The sequence below is a fragment of the Gymnoscopelus braueri genome (assembly GCF_963280865.1).
Source record: "Gymnoscopelus braueri genome assembly, chromosome: 21".
Classification (NCBI taxonomy): Eukaryota; Metazoa; Chordata; class Actinopteri; order Myctophiformes; family Myctophidae; genus Gymnoscopelus; species Gymnoscopelus braueri.
In genome coordinates, this window is record NC_137623.1 from 23,145,579 (window position 1) to 23,160,434 (window position 14,856).

The 14,856-nt window shown below is 43.6% G+C and overlaps 1 protein-coding gene across 2 annotated transcripts in view; it reads right to left on the minus strand.

The window, feature by feature from the left end:
- The window catches only part of LOC308076788 (phospholipid scramblase 2), a 34,536-nt gene extending 21,759 nt beyond the window's left edge, over window positions 1–12,777 (minus strand). For both annotated transcript variants that reach the window (XM_080417268.1, XM_080417267.1), the window contains exons 1-3: window positions 12,729–12,777; window positions 12,251–12,493; window positions 10,611–10,694 (exon numbers count right to left, since the gene is read on the minus strand). In XM_080417268.1, the coding sequence (XP_080273394.1) occupies window positions 10,611–10,694; window positions 12,251–12,493; window positions 12,729–12,744 (343 nt within the window). In that variant the 5' untranslated portion in view covers window positions 12,745–12,777. The remainder of the gene's footprint in view (window positions 1–10,610; window positions 10,695–12,250; window positions 12,494–12,728) is intronic.
- Window positions 12,778–14,856: the final 2,079 nt, after the last annotated feature.

A 14,856-nucleotide genomic window follows, 5' to 3' on the forward strand; every position in this document is an offset into this window, starting at 1 on the left:
ACGTACTAGGAATCTATTCTGGGTCTGGCAGAACCAGGTCTCCTGGTCTTGTTTTTACAAATCTAACCCTGGATGTCTCCAAGTCAAAATTCTCCAAAAATAAACCCATATCTCTGCAAATCACACTGAAACTACACTTTTTTTCTTTTATCCTTTTTTTTAATCCTTTTAATCCTGATGTTTGTCTGTTTAGATTTATTTGGCTATTAAAACATATCAGATATACAAGCTCAGGGGTCTGCCATGACAATAGCCTTGAATAGTCTATAGTCTTTCGTAGAGGACAGATTATTTTCTGTCGGTAGTCATGGCTGCCAGTTCCCACCTGATGTTGTGTGGGAGTTCAGACTGCTCCAGACCGTACTGAATAACTGCTAGCTTACATAACGTCTTCAGACTAGGACTCAAGTTTAGGATAGACAGGACATCAGTACGTGCAGTGTTACCGTTGTGTCCCCCAAAGAGGATGATACGATCTCCCACTATGCAACTGCACATACCACACATTGGACCCGGTCCTTTCCCCATGGGCTTAACCTTCTTCCAGGAGAAGGTCTCTGGATTGAAACTCCACAGATCCTTGCAGTACTCAGGGTGGTTGCTGCCACCATATATGTACAGCTCTCCATTGTAGGTAAAGGCTGAATGACCACAGCGTCCTTCTGGAAGAAGCTGTGCAGAAGGTGTGTTCAGCCAGCAGTTTGTCTCTGTGTCAAACACTCTGATGTTGTTGTAGTAGCCAGCGCCCCGAAATACAAACATCTTTGTCCCGATGATGGTGGAAGAGTGATAAAATGAAGCAGTTGGTGGAGTGCCTCTGGTGTTAATTAAAGTCCAAACCATTGTGGTGGTGTCCAACTTGTAGATGTTATTAGTGCAACTATAATGTTGGGTGTATCCTCCATAAATATACATGACCTTCCCCAAGACACAGGCTGAGTGGAAGCTCTTCCCCTCTGGAACAGTCCCTGACACCATGGGTTTGAACCATCTGTGGTTGTCGACATCAAATGCATAAAGCACGTTGCAGTGAGGAAAACCTCCCGAGATGTAGATGATATGTTCTATCAGCACAGCTCTGTAGCCCTGAAGCGTGGTGGGAACCTCAAGGGGATGTTCTCCCCCAGTTGTCACTGGAGGCAACTTCCTCCAACGCAAAGACACTGTGTTTAAAACATGGACACCAATCTGAGCCATTTTGCCATCACAGACCTTTACAAAGTAGTACACCTTGTGCTCCACTGCAACAGCCTGACCGCCTGGTCTTGGCTCTCCATGCAGATGCACCGACCAGCAGAACATTTCTCACACTATTATATAAACCAAGTTGGAATTGTAAAGTCTCACTCTGAACAACACTGGAGTCCTAAATTAAATTAGACTATCTCTGCCAAGCCTTTCTGCGGAGAGAGATGAAATTATGTTTACAAAACAACTGAAGTCCGAATGTGTACTTATATTGCTTCAGTGGCACAAATGTCACGTAAGGTTAGGCCAATCCTACAAAGCCAATCGGTTGGGTTAGCCAATACAAGAGACAGATAACTGTTGACTCACAGTTGACCCACAGCAGACAGTGTGAAAAATATCAAACCTCGGCCGGTTATCTAAGCCTAGGCCAAGACCCACCACAGTGGTGTCCAATCAGAACTTAAACCCAGATATCCAACCCACGTGGTTCACAAGATGACGCGGTAGCAGAGGCTGGAAGAGAATAAGTGGAAAGGACTCTATAGAAACACCAGAATATCAGGACCGTATGGTTAGTACAGAAGGTGCTGAACTCTCTCTCCTTGATCGAGGGTCTTGAAGGTTGAGTCTTGCAGATTATATAGTCTTGAAGAGTTCTGTGTCGAATAGTTGAGTCTTGGAGATTGTCGGAAATTTCCGACAATCTTCCCCGAGATTACTTGTGCCTTTTATATCATCGGCTACAGTGCCATGCCGGTGATGTGACAATATTAATCAGACATATCCATATTTGCACACACATGTATGTCAGACATGCCCAAATATGGAGTCCACAATATCAGATATGTCAGTTATCTCCGTATATGTTGCAAGCTCCAACATGCCCATATATGGAAATCCCTGATGTTATCAGTGTAATAGAGTGCAAACTGTCTGTGAAAAGTAAACTGACTAAGTAATCAAATGGCAGGTTTGGGGGATTTGCTAAATCAAGCTTAGGCTGGGGTTGGCTAATTTGGGCCACGGTCAGGGCCTTTTCTGGCGGTTCTGGACCACTGTTTTTCCGACCGAATCGACACCGGGCACTGCAGTCCCTCGGGTCGTCTGCGGCACGTGTGCCGAATGATACGTGGACGTACGTACGTACATACAGAGATTCCTTGGATTTATTGTAAGAGTATGTGAGCTGTTTAAACTGTCATTGATTGAATCCCCCAAAAATAAGGTGTGTCCCTTACAGTGGTGTGAAGTAACTAAGTACATTTACTCAAGTACGTGAGGCGCGAGGCGTTGCGAGCTTGCAGATCTGCTATTTTCAAATTGTTTCCCTCTTTCTTACATTATTTAACAATTTGGCCAATGTTTGACCAGTTTTTATGGTATAGTTTGTTGATTACTTTTGATGCAGTAATGGTCTTTTTGCCAGACCCAAGGGGTCGGGCTTACATGAGGCTTTGTACCTGTTTCGTCCATACATGGGCATGGTCACTTTGTCCTCCGGCCCCAGCCAAAAAAATGTCTGTCACTTTGTCCTCCGGCCCCAGCCAAAAAAAAATCTGTCCCCCAAAAAAGTCTGTCCATACATACAAAGTCTGTCACTTTGTCCTCCGGCCCCAGCCATAAAAGTCTGTCCCCCTTTCGTCCATACATGGGCATAGACACAGGCTGACACGTCATGTGAAGTCTGGGTCTGGCAGAACCAGGTCTCCTGGTCTTGTTTTCTTTCTTTCTTTTCTTTATTTTTTTTGCCGGACCCAGGGGGTCTGGCTTACATGAGGCTTTGTACCTGTTTTCTCCATACATGGGCATGGTCACTTTGTCCTTAGGCCCCAGCCATAAAAGTCTGTCCCCCTTTCGTCCATACATGGGCATGTTTTGTACCTGTTTTCTCCATACATGGGCAAAAAACAGGTTTTGGTCACTTTGTCCTTGGGCCCCAGCCATAAAAGTCTGTCCCCCTTTCGTCCATACATGGGCATGTTTTGTACCTGTTTTCTCCATACATGGGCAAAAAACAGGTTTTGGTCACTTTGTCCTTAGGCCCCAGCCATAAAAGTCTGTCCCCCTTTTGTCCATACATGGGCATAGACACAGGCTGACACGTCATGTGAAGTCTGGGTCTGGCAGAACCAGGTCTCTTGGTCTTGTTAAGGTATTACAAAGAGTTTTAAAAGTCCTTAAATTGTCACTTCACTGTCATCTGGGGACCCCCTCTAAAATCATTTGTGGACCCCCCTGGGGGTCCCCACCCACAGGTTGAGAATCACTGGCCTAGAGGACCTGCGAGGTGAGGACATGAGGACCTACGAGGTGCACCGTTGCTCTGATCCCGCACCAAACTTGGCACCTATGAGCTTGTAGATCTGCTATTTTTGTAAGAAAATCATGAAATGTGTGCAAATCTTTAAATATATATATATATATATACATTGTATTATTATTATTATATATATTTGCCAGACCCAGGGGGTCGGCCTACATGAGGCTTTGTCGGTCGGTCGGTCGGTCGGTCGGTCGGTCTGTCCCTCTTTTCCTCTCACACGTCATGCGAAGTCCGGCCATTCAGATTTCAACCACTAGGGGTCTGGCAGTGCTCCGAGGAGCACCTTTTCTAGTTTTACTCAAGGCTCCAGAACATGGAGGGAGGCTTTTCAGGAGGGAGGCTTTTCAGGTCTTTTCGATTGGCCAAGCTTAGCGTGACGTAGTGCTCTGATCTTCAGATTTCAACTTATAAAGTGGTTTGTAGGTGTGTTACGTACTAGGAATTTATTCTGGGTCTGGCAGAACCAGGTCTCCTGGTCTTTTTGCCAGACCCAGGGGGTCAGGCCTACATGAGGCTTTGTCTGTCCCTCTTTTCCTCCCGGTTCAACGTTTTTGTCCATATATGGTGCTTACATGTCCCTCTTTTTGATTGGCCAAGCTTAGCGTGACGTATGCTTTTCACCTATAAAGTGGTGTGTTACGTACTAGGAATCTATTCTGGGTCTGGCAGAACCAGGTCTCCTGGTCTTGTTTTTACAAATCTAACCCTGGATGTCTCCAAGTCAAAATTCTCCAAAAATAAACCCATATCTCTGCAAATCACACTGAAACTACACTTTTTTTCTTTTATCCTTTTTTTTAATCCTTTTAATCCTGATGTTTGTCTGTTTAGATTTATTTGGCTATTAAAACATATCAGATATACAAGCTCAGGGGTCTGCCATGACAATAGCCTTGAATAGTCTATAGTCTTTCGTAGAGGACAGATTATTTTCTGTCGGTAGTCATGGCTGCCAGTTCCCACCTGATGTTGTGTGGGAGTTCAGACTGCTCCAGACCGTACTGAATAACTGCTAGCTTACATAACGTCTTCAGACTAGGACTCAAGTTTAGGATAGACAGGACATCAGTACGTGCAGTGTTACCGTTGTGTCCCCCAAAGAGGATGATACGATCTCCCACTATGCAACTGCACATACCACACATTGGACCCGGTCCTTTCCCCATGGGCTTAACCTTCTTCCAGGAGAAGGTCTCTGGATTGAAACTCCACAGATCCTTGCAGTACTCAGGGTGGTTGCTGCCACCATATATGTACAGCTCTCCATTGTAGGTAAAGGCTGAATGACCACAGCGTCCTTCTGGAAGAAGCTGTGCAGAAGGTGTGTTCAGCCAGCAGTTTGTCTCTGTGTCAAACACTCTGATGTTGTTGTAGTAGCCAGCGCCCCGAAATACAAACATCTTTGTCCCGATGATGGTGGAAGAGTGATAAAATGAAGCAGTTGGTGGAGTGCCTCTGGTGTTAATTAAAGTCCAAACCATTGTGGTGGTGTCCAACTTGTAGATGTTATTAGTGCAACTATAATGTTGGGTGTATCCTCCATAAATATACATGACCTTCCCCAAGACACAGGCTGAGTGGAAGCTCTTCCCCTCTGGAACAGTCCCTGACACCATGGGTTTGAACCATCTGTGGTTGTCGACATCAAATGCATAAAGCACGTTGCAGTGAGGAAAACCTCCCGAGATGTAGATGATATGTTCTATCAGCACAGCTCTGTAGCCCTGAAGCGTGGTGGGAACCTCAAGGGGATGTTCTCCCCCAGTTGTCACTGGAGGCAACTTCCTCCAACGCAAAGACACTGTGTTTAAAACATGGACACCAATCTGAGCCATTTTGCCATCACAGACCTTTACAAAGTAGTACACCTTGTGCTCCACTGCAACAGCCTGACCGCCTGGTCTTGGCTCTCCATGCAGATGCACCGACCAGCAGAACATTTCTCACACTATTATATAAACCAAGTTGGAATTGTAAAGTCTCACTCTGAACAACACTGGAGTCCTAAATTAAATTAGACTATCTCTGCCAAGCCTTTCTGCGGAGAGAGATGAAATTATGTTTACAAAACAACTGAAGTCCGAATGTGTACTTATATTGCTTCAGTGGCACAAATGTCACGTAAGGTTAGGCCAATCCTACAAAGCCAATCGGTTGGGTTAGCCAATACAAGAGACAGATAACTGTTGACTCACAGTTGACCCACAGCAGACAGTGTGAAAAATATCAAACCTCGGCCGGTTATCTAAGCCTAGGCCAAGACCCACCACAGTGGTGTCCAATCAGAACTTAAACCCAGATATCCAACCCACGTGGTTCACAAGATGACGCGGTAGCAGAGGCTGGAAGAGAATAAGTGGAAAGGACTCTATAGAAACACCAGAATATCAGGACCGTATGGTTAGTACAGAAGGTGCTGAACTCTCTCTCCTTGATCGAGGGTCTTGAAGGTTGAGTCTTGCAGATTATATAGTCTTGAAGAGTTCTGTGTCGAATAGTTGAGTCTTGGAGATTGTCGGAAATTTCCGACAATCTTCCCCGAGATTACTTGTGCCTTTTATATCATCGGCTACAGTGCCATGCCGGTGATGTGACAATATTAATCAGACATATCCATATTTGCACACACATGTATGTCAGACATGCCCAAATATGGAGTCCACAATATCAGATATGTCAGTTATCTCCGTATATGTTGCAAGCTCCAACATGCCCATATATGGAAATCCCTGATGTTATCAGTGTAATAGAGTGCAAACTGTCTGTGAAAAGTAAACTGACTAAGTAATCAAATGGCAGGTTTGGGGGATTTGCTAAATCAAGCTTAGGCTGGGGTTGGCTAATTTGGGCCACGGTCAGGGCCTTTTCTGGCGGTTCTGGACCACTGTTTTTCCGACCGAATCGACACCGGGCACTGCAGTCCCTCGGGTCGTCTGCGGCACGTGTGCCGAATGATACGTGGACGTACGTACGTACATACAGAGATTCCTTGGATTTATTGTAAGAGTATGTGAGCTGTTTAAACTGTCATTGATTGAATCCCCCAAAAATAAGGTGTGTCCCTTACAGTGGTGTGAAGTAACTAAGTACATTTACTCAAGTACGTGAGGCGCGAGGCGTTGCGAGCTTGCAGATCTGCTATTTTCAAATTGTTTCCCTCTTTCTTACATTATTTAACAATTTGGCCAATGTTTGACCAGTTTTTATGGTATAGTTTGTTGATTACTTTTGATGCAGTAATGGTCTTTTTGCCAGACCCAAGGGGTCGGGCTTACATGAGGCTTTGTACCTGTTTCGTCCATACATGGGCATGGTCACTTTGTCCTCCGGCCCCAGCCAAAAAAATGTCTGTCACTTTGTCCTCCGGCCCCAGCCAAAAAAAAATCTGTCCCCCAAAAAAGTCTGTCCATACATACAAAGTCTGTCACTTTGTCCTCCGGCCCCAGCCATAAAAGTCTGTCCCCCTTTCGTCCATACATGGGCATAGACACAGGCTGACACGTCATGTGAAGTCTGGGTCTGGCAGAACCAGGTCTCCTGGTCTTGTTTTCTTTCTTTCTTTTCTTTATTTTTTTTGCCGGACCCAGGGGGTCTGGCTTACATGAGGCTTTGTACCTGTTTTCTCCATACATGGGCATGGTCACTTTGTCCTTAGGCCCCAGCCATAAAAGTCTGTCCCCCTTTCGTCCATACATGGGCATGTTTTGTACCTGTTTTCTCCATACATGGGCAAAAAACAGGTTTTGGTCACTTTGTCCTTGGGCCCCAGCCATAAAAGTCTGTCCCCCTTTCGTCCATACATGGGCATGTTTTGTACCTGTTTTCTCCATACATGGTTTTGGTCACTTTGTCCTTAGGCCCCAGCCATAAAAGTCTGTCCCCCTTTTGTCCATACATGGGCATAGACACAGGCTGACACGTCATGTGAAGTCTGGGTCTGGCAGAACCAGGTCTCTTGGTCTTGTTAAGGTATTAAAAAGAGTTTTAAAAGTCCTTAAATTGTCACTTCACTGTCATCTGGGGACCCCCTCTAAAATCATTTGTGGACCCCCCTGGGGGTCCCCACCCACAGGTTGAGAATCACTGGCCTAGAGGACCTGCGAGGTGAGGACATGAGGACCTACGAGGTGCACCGTTGCTCTGATCCCGCACCAAACTTGGCACCTATGAGCTTGTAGATCTGCTATTTTTGTAAGAAAATCATGAAATGTGTGCAAATCTTTAAATATATATATATATATATATACATTGTATTATTATTATTATATATATTTGCCAGACCCAGGGGGTCGGCCTACATGAGGCTTTGTCGGTCGGTCGGTCGGTCGGTCGGTCGGTCTGTCCCTCTTTTCCTCTCACACGTCATGCGAAGTCCGGCCATTCAGATTTCAACCACTAGGGGTCTGGCAGTGCTCCGAGGAGCACCTTTTCTAGTTTTACTCAAGGCTCCAGAACATGGAGGGAGGCTTTTCAGTAAATGTGATGGTATTAAGGACATGTGCGTTTGTATGTACCTAATCTCTCAAGAACAGATTCAGAGCTGCGCTACTGAATCTGTCGGCCTACAAGTGGGCGTGCCTTCAGATCAGGAGGAGGAGCGCTTTACCCAATCAAATGTAGTGGGAGGGATTTACGTCTGTGCGCTCGCTTCCCACTTCCCGGTTGTGGTGGGCCGGTCTGGGCCAAAAGTCAGGGCCAAATTTATGTCCCAGTCCAGCCCTGGTTGAACCATAACATGCTGCTCTATTATGTACTTATATTATATCCAACATTCATAGATTGACATCTTGCTTGGAAATCACAGAAGGAAAATGCTGAAACTGTCTTTACAAAATGAATGTTATGTATGTCATACACTGTGCAAGGACAGAATGCATAACGTGACAACATACATAACAGTAGAGAAATGTTCAACATTTTTGAACATTTGCTATATTGCAGAAGGACTGTAGTGTGCACTGTGCGATAGTAGGCTACAATTAAGGTAGAGGCTCACATAACATGCCTAAATGTAGCCTCAGTAAAACTATGCCTAAACCTAACCTTATTCCTAATTCTAACCTCAGTAAAACTATGCCTAACCCTAACCTTATTCCTATCCTTAACCTCATTAAAATATATCCAAGAATCCAAGGACAGCTGGGGGGCGAGCGGTCCAGGGACAAAATGGGGGTGAGTGTGTTTTGGGGCGAGCCTTCCGGTTACCTTCGTAAGGACAATATTACCCTCACTTTTCAGCGTTATGCTATCTAAGGAGACCTTACTTGTTCCTTGTTAAGGAGGCATAGTGTGGCCCATTTTCGTAGAAGCATACAGTGTTTCTAAAATGACATGAAATGAAAATGTCGATTCTCCACAGAATTCTTGATAGGCGAAGACAAGTTAATGTGCTGTATTTGTAGTTCACGTCTAATCTCATTTGTGGGATCTACCAGGGACATTTTATGAGACCATCATTATAATTGTTTTGCTATAGCAAGCTCAGGAGAGCTCAAAGTGACAGCAGTGAGTTCAGAATCAGTTTTATTGTCTCATCACAGGTTGAACGGTGTAAATCAGTGTTTTTTTTGCTCAAGCTCCTCCATCGTTGATTGATTGATTGATGTACTTTATTTAGTAAGACATGAGAACAACAGTACATAGAAGTACAAATTCACAATACAAGGTCTACTAAACTGGAAGGCTCATAAAGCACTAAGCTTGTTTAAAATGAGAGCCCACGCTCACATTTTGTTGTTTCCAGGAAAGAGAGAAAAAAGAGGGAGGGGCAGAGAGAGGGGGAGCAAGGAGAAAAACTGTCAAAGTAACATCTAAAATAAAAAATCTATCTACATACTGTATACACGTAGCATAAAAAAGCAGTGGCAATGCATCGGTCCACATAGCAGCAGGTACAGGCAACAGGTTAGACATAAGGTGTAAAAAGTAGCAGCACAACGGCAGATCCATATAAGAAGGTAGTCTGCATGAGGCAATAACTTCACAGGTCAAACATTCACATGGTAGTTCCACAAAGGAAAGTAGTTGGCGTAGGGGAACAACCAAATGAAGGGAGGTTATCCAACATGGAAAAAACAGAAAAGGTGGTGTTCAGGCCTTGTTCAACCGTCTAGGTTTAGGTTTAGACTGACAAGTGTCAGTTGTTATTGTCTCCGCCAGGCCGAAAGGCATGGCGAGAGAGTATGTTTTGCCCCCTGTCCGTCCGTCCGTGTGTGTGTGTGTGTGTGTGTGTGTCCGTGTGTGTGTGTGTGTCCGTCCTGTCTGTGTGTTAGCAGTTAGAAACTTTTCAAATCAGCCTCATGGTGGCGCTATAACAGGCCGATTTGCATTTTTAACTATAACTGCACCGATCTGCGTGAAACTTTGCACGCACACTCCCTAGAAGCCAAGGAAAAACATCTGCACTGCATTTTTCACATCTGCTTTTTACAGCGCCACCAGGAGGCCGACTTATGTCAAATACATTTTTGGATATTAATCCTTCAGATTTTATCCAAACATCACGCAAATTGGTACACAGTATCTCTATAGTCATGTGATCAAGACGCATCTGTCCGATATTTCATATTCCATCCTGATTGGCTAAGGTTGGCTTCCAAAGTTTGCAGGATTGGTCCGTTTTGAACAAAATGTCTCAAATCATGAACGCGGCATGCGATTTGCCTGAAAATGTGCACGCACATTCCCACTAGGCCGCGGAAGAAATGCCACCCTTTTCACATTGCCCTGTTATAGCGCCACCAGCAGGTCTACTTTAGCAAAACACATTTTTGGAACAAAATGCCTCAAATCATGAATGCATGCACATTCCCACTAGGCAGAGGAAGAAATGCCACCCTTTTCACATTGGCCTATTATAGCGCCACCAGGAGGCCACAATAACCTACCTGACCTGGCGGAGACCTGTGCTCCGAGGAGCACTTTTTCTAGTTATTTATTTATTTACTTACTTACATCTCAGTTGTGAGCTCATAGAAACCAACGGTTTGTAAGATTGGCTCCAGACAAATGGAGACGCATACACGCTCGCACGCACGCACGCACGCACGCACGCACGCACGCACGCACATACACTAATGACTCTTTCATAACTCACCATCAGATTCAGGGTGCAGGTCAGCAGCTGGGGCTGAGGGTTGTGATGGACATACAGGGTCTGCATAAGATGGAGGTACGGGGCCTGCATAGGGAGAGCAGGACAATGTGAGCTCTGTGAGTGGACATGACATCCTTGCAATGGGACTCTTGTCATTATCGATGGTCATTAGAACTACCGTTGAACACTGATGTTAAGTTGACCAAAGCACCAAAGTAACACTTTATGTTAGAATGAGTCCTCTTTTTTCTCATTTTTTCAGCCTTAATTAAGTATGGATTTTGAAATTTTGAAATTTTGGCCGATGGCTCAGGGCTCCAAAAGAATTGACAGGTCCACAAATACAGTTTTGGGGTATTTTATTTACCTCCCAAAAGATTAACAGTGCAAGCCGGCGACAAAATAAAAATAAAAATAAGGCTGGCCAAAAGCAAGGTTCCAAAAAGTAGGAAATAAGGAATAAACTCAGGAAAAACTACAAACCAAGATTTAAGAAACTGCAACACAGGCAATGCCCTTTCTGTCTAAGGGCCCTGGTAGCTCTCCCCTGGTGTTGTTACCTTCTAGCCCCAAGCAAAGCTGAACTTCCCCTTCACCTGTAGCATACATGACTTTTAAGCAGGTGAGGCAAACCATACCAGTAATCACTAATCAGTAATTAGTAACTCAACTGATTCAACTACATTTCACAGGCCCAATTCATTCACAAATTATAAAAAGACAAAACATGCTACAAACAGTAAATAATAGTTCATAGGGCCATAATTGTTATTGCTGAAGGAATAACATTTAATCAGAAAAAAAACGTATAAGACTTTGACCCACATGCATGCATACATGTGTGGTCCAGCCCTATGGAATGTATGCATGTGCAAATGAAAATGTATTTAAAATATTGTTTATATTAAGGTATGGTAAGTGATAATGTTTTTGGTTAAAACAAAATGCTTTTTGTTAAAATGTTAAAGCTATATTCTGATAGTAATCATTGCTCGAGAGTTTGTTCAGTAAAAGGGCTCTCCCCGTCTCTCCAGCTCTTTGATAAACAGAAAATACATTTTCAGGTGACAAAATTGTGACAAAATTGCAGCTAATCAGGAGAAAGTACCCATTTATCAGCTTCATTATTATTGTGTTCCAGTTCCAATTTTGTTTGCTCATTTCTTTGTGTCATCACTTTCAATTGCACTTGTTTAAACGGTATCCTGTCTGAGTTCTCTAACTCAGACAGTAAAATTGTTATCCTCCTGACCTGAAAATGCATTTTCTGTTTAATGAAGAGCTGGAGAGACATGGAGACTCCTGTTACTGAAAAAACACATATATCAATACTATCCGAATATGTTATTAAACACTTATTTTAACCAAAGAAAACCCTACCTTTAACCTTAGGAAGTATTAAGTTGTGTTTTAGTTATGTTTAGGTTAAGTACGATTGTTTATTTCTGGACCACACATGGACAAATGACATCATCAACTTGCGACGTCATTGTCCCCCTTAGTAAAAGATTAACTATTTATAAAATAAAGACATTATTTAAGGTGTTTTTATTTTTAGTTATAGAGGACAATTATAATGTATTAAGGCACATAATGCTTATTAGCCAGGGATCCTTTTAAGTAAGTACATCTGATCTTACCATGGTCCTCCAACAGGTGCGGTTGGTGTTCTTTAAGGGCTTCATAAAATGCTGCTTTGACGACTGGTCCACCTGAATCTACCAACTTAAGATATAGTATCCTCATTTGGCCCCTGCTTGTCCTCTCAGCGTGAATCTCGGCATAGATCTCTGGATGGACAAAGGTTCCTAAACTCTCTACTATAGCCATGACTGTGGAAACTTTTTGAATCAAATCTGCCCTGTGCTGGGTCACAAAATGTGCTGTTTGAAAGAGACAAAAGAGAGTGGATGAGATACATTCATCACAGCAAATAATCAATGACAAATAAAGTACTCTACATCCACTGATGACTATTGTAACAACTGTTACATTAGTAGGTTTGTAATAAGATATTGAGGATGTACACCACCTTAAACAAAAGGTAGCAGCAGCCAACAACCTACTCTCTGGTTACCTCAAGCATTGAACTAATATACCAAAGACCAAAAAGATCACCTTTTTCTGCATCCATGTTATCTGAAGTTGAGTCCCATCAGCATTTTAATCAGTGTAGTGGCCAACCTGAAATCCACCACATGATATGTCTTTTTTTCTCTTTGACAAAACCTTCTCTACTACACTCTCACTCTCAGCTGTAGGTGTTGTGATGTCACCCATTTCTCCATTGTCGTTATTCTTTTGACTCTTTTTATGTTTCCTCTTTATTATCTGTGTTTGGCCTGCAGTTCCATTGTCTTCAAGCTTCAATTCTTCCTCAGTGGGAATAATTGGTGTCATTTCCCCATTGCAATCATCTGAACAGTACTTCTTCTTTTTCTTCTTCTTTCTGGATTTGTTTGAGTCCACTTCATGGCTGTCAGTGACTGTGTCACCATTTATACTCTTACTATTTCCATACATTTCCTCTGAAGAGTTCCAGGTTTGTATGTCCGTAATGTAAAGTGTTATTTTATTTGATAGACCGTGGTTCAGGCAAGCCCAAGAATCTGGATAGAATCCTGTGACGCCCTATTATTTTAAAATTGTGTAGTGTGTGCATGTTTAAGATTATCTGATAATATAATCTTATAAGATTATCCTGTAGTGTGTGATGCTATCAGATTTCAAAATTGTTTAAGATTTAAAAAATCCTAGTGTAAGGCCAGCTTCAGTTGTGAATTCCATGACGCTGACAGCCCGCGAAGCAGCCACAACCCTCGCTACCAACAGCATAGATTAAACACTAGTGAGTAACAATATCCTTTTAGCATCATTGTATAATCCTACTACTGTACTATTTGCAAACTGTTAAAGTATTCAATCAATGTTATCAATCAATCAATGCAACTTATAAAAGCATGAAAAACTAGAAAAAGTGCTCCTCGGAGCACAGGTCTCCGCCAGGTCAGGTAAGTTATTGTGGCCTCCTGGTGGCGCTATAATAGGCCAATGTGAAAAGGGTGGCATTTCTTCCTCGGCCTACTGGGAATGTGCGTGCAAATTTTCACGGAAATCGCACGCCACGTTCATGATTTCAGACATTTTGTTCAAAACGGACCAATCCTGCAAACTTTGGAAGTCAACCTTAGCCAATCAGGATGGAATATGAAATATCTGACAGATGCGTCTTGATCACATGACTATAGAGATACATTGTACCGATGTGCGTGATGTTTGGATAAAATCTGAAGGATTAATATCCAAAAATGTATTTGACATAAGTCGGCCTCCTGGTGGCGCTGTAAAAAGCAGATGTGAAAAATGCAGTGCAGATGTTTTTCCTTGGCCTCTAGGGAGTAGGCGTGCAAAGTTTCACGCAGATCGGTGCAGTTATAGTTAAAAATGCAAATCGGCCTGTTATAGCGCCACCATGAGGCTGATGTGAAAAGTTTTAAGTGCCATTTCTTCCTCGGCCTAGTGGGAATGTGCGTGTGCAATTTTATGGAAATGGCAAGCTGCGTTCATGATTTGAGGCAGTTTGTTCAAAACGGACCAATCCTGCAAACTTTGGATGGTAACCTTAGCCAATGAGGATGGAATATGGGAAATCGGACAGATCAGGGTTGATCACATGACTATAGAGATACTGTGTACCGATTTGCATGAGGTTTGGTTAAAAACTGTAGGAGTAATGGGGAAAAATGGGTTTTGCACAAACGGCCTCCTGGTGGCGCTATGACAGGCCTATGTGAAAAATTTGAGGCAGAGGTTCTGAATTGGCATCCAGGGAGTGTGTGTGCACAGTTTCGCAGCGACCGGGCCAACGGTGCCTGAGATTTGGTGGTAACACACAGACAGGACACACAGACAGGACACACGGACGGACACACGGACACACGGACGGACGGACGGACAGGGGCGAAAACATACTCTCTCGCCATGCCTTTCGGCCTGGCGGAGACAACAAAGAAACAACAGACTCACTCTGGAGGGGGGGAGAGAGAGAGAGAGAGAGAGAGAGAGAGAGAGAGAGAGAGAGAGAGAGAGAGAGAGAGAGAGAGAGAGAGAGAGAGAGAGAGAGAGAGAGAGAGAGAGAGAGAGAGAGAGAGAGAGAGAGAGAGAGAGAGAGAGAGAGAGAGAGAGAGAGAGAGAGAGAGAGAGAGAGAGAGAGAGAGAGAGAGAGAGAGAGAATATTATAATCACC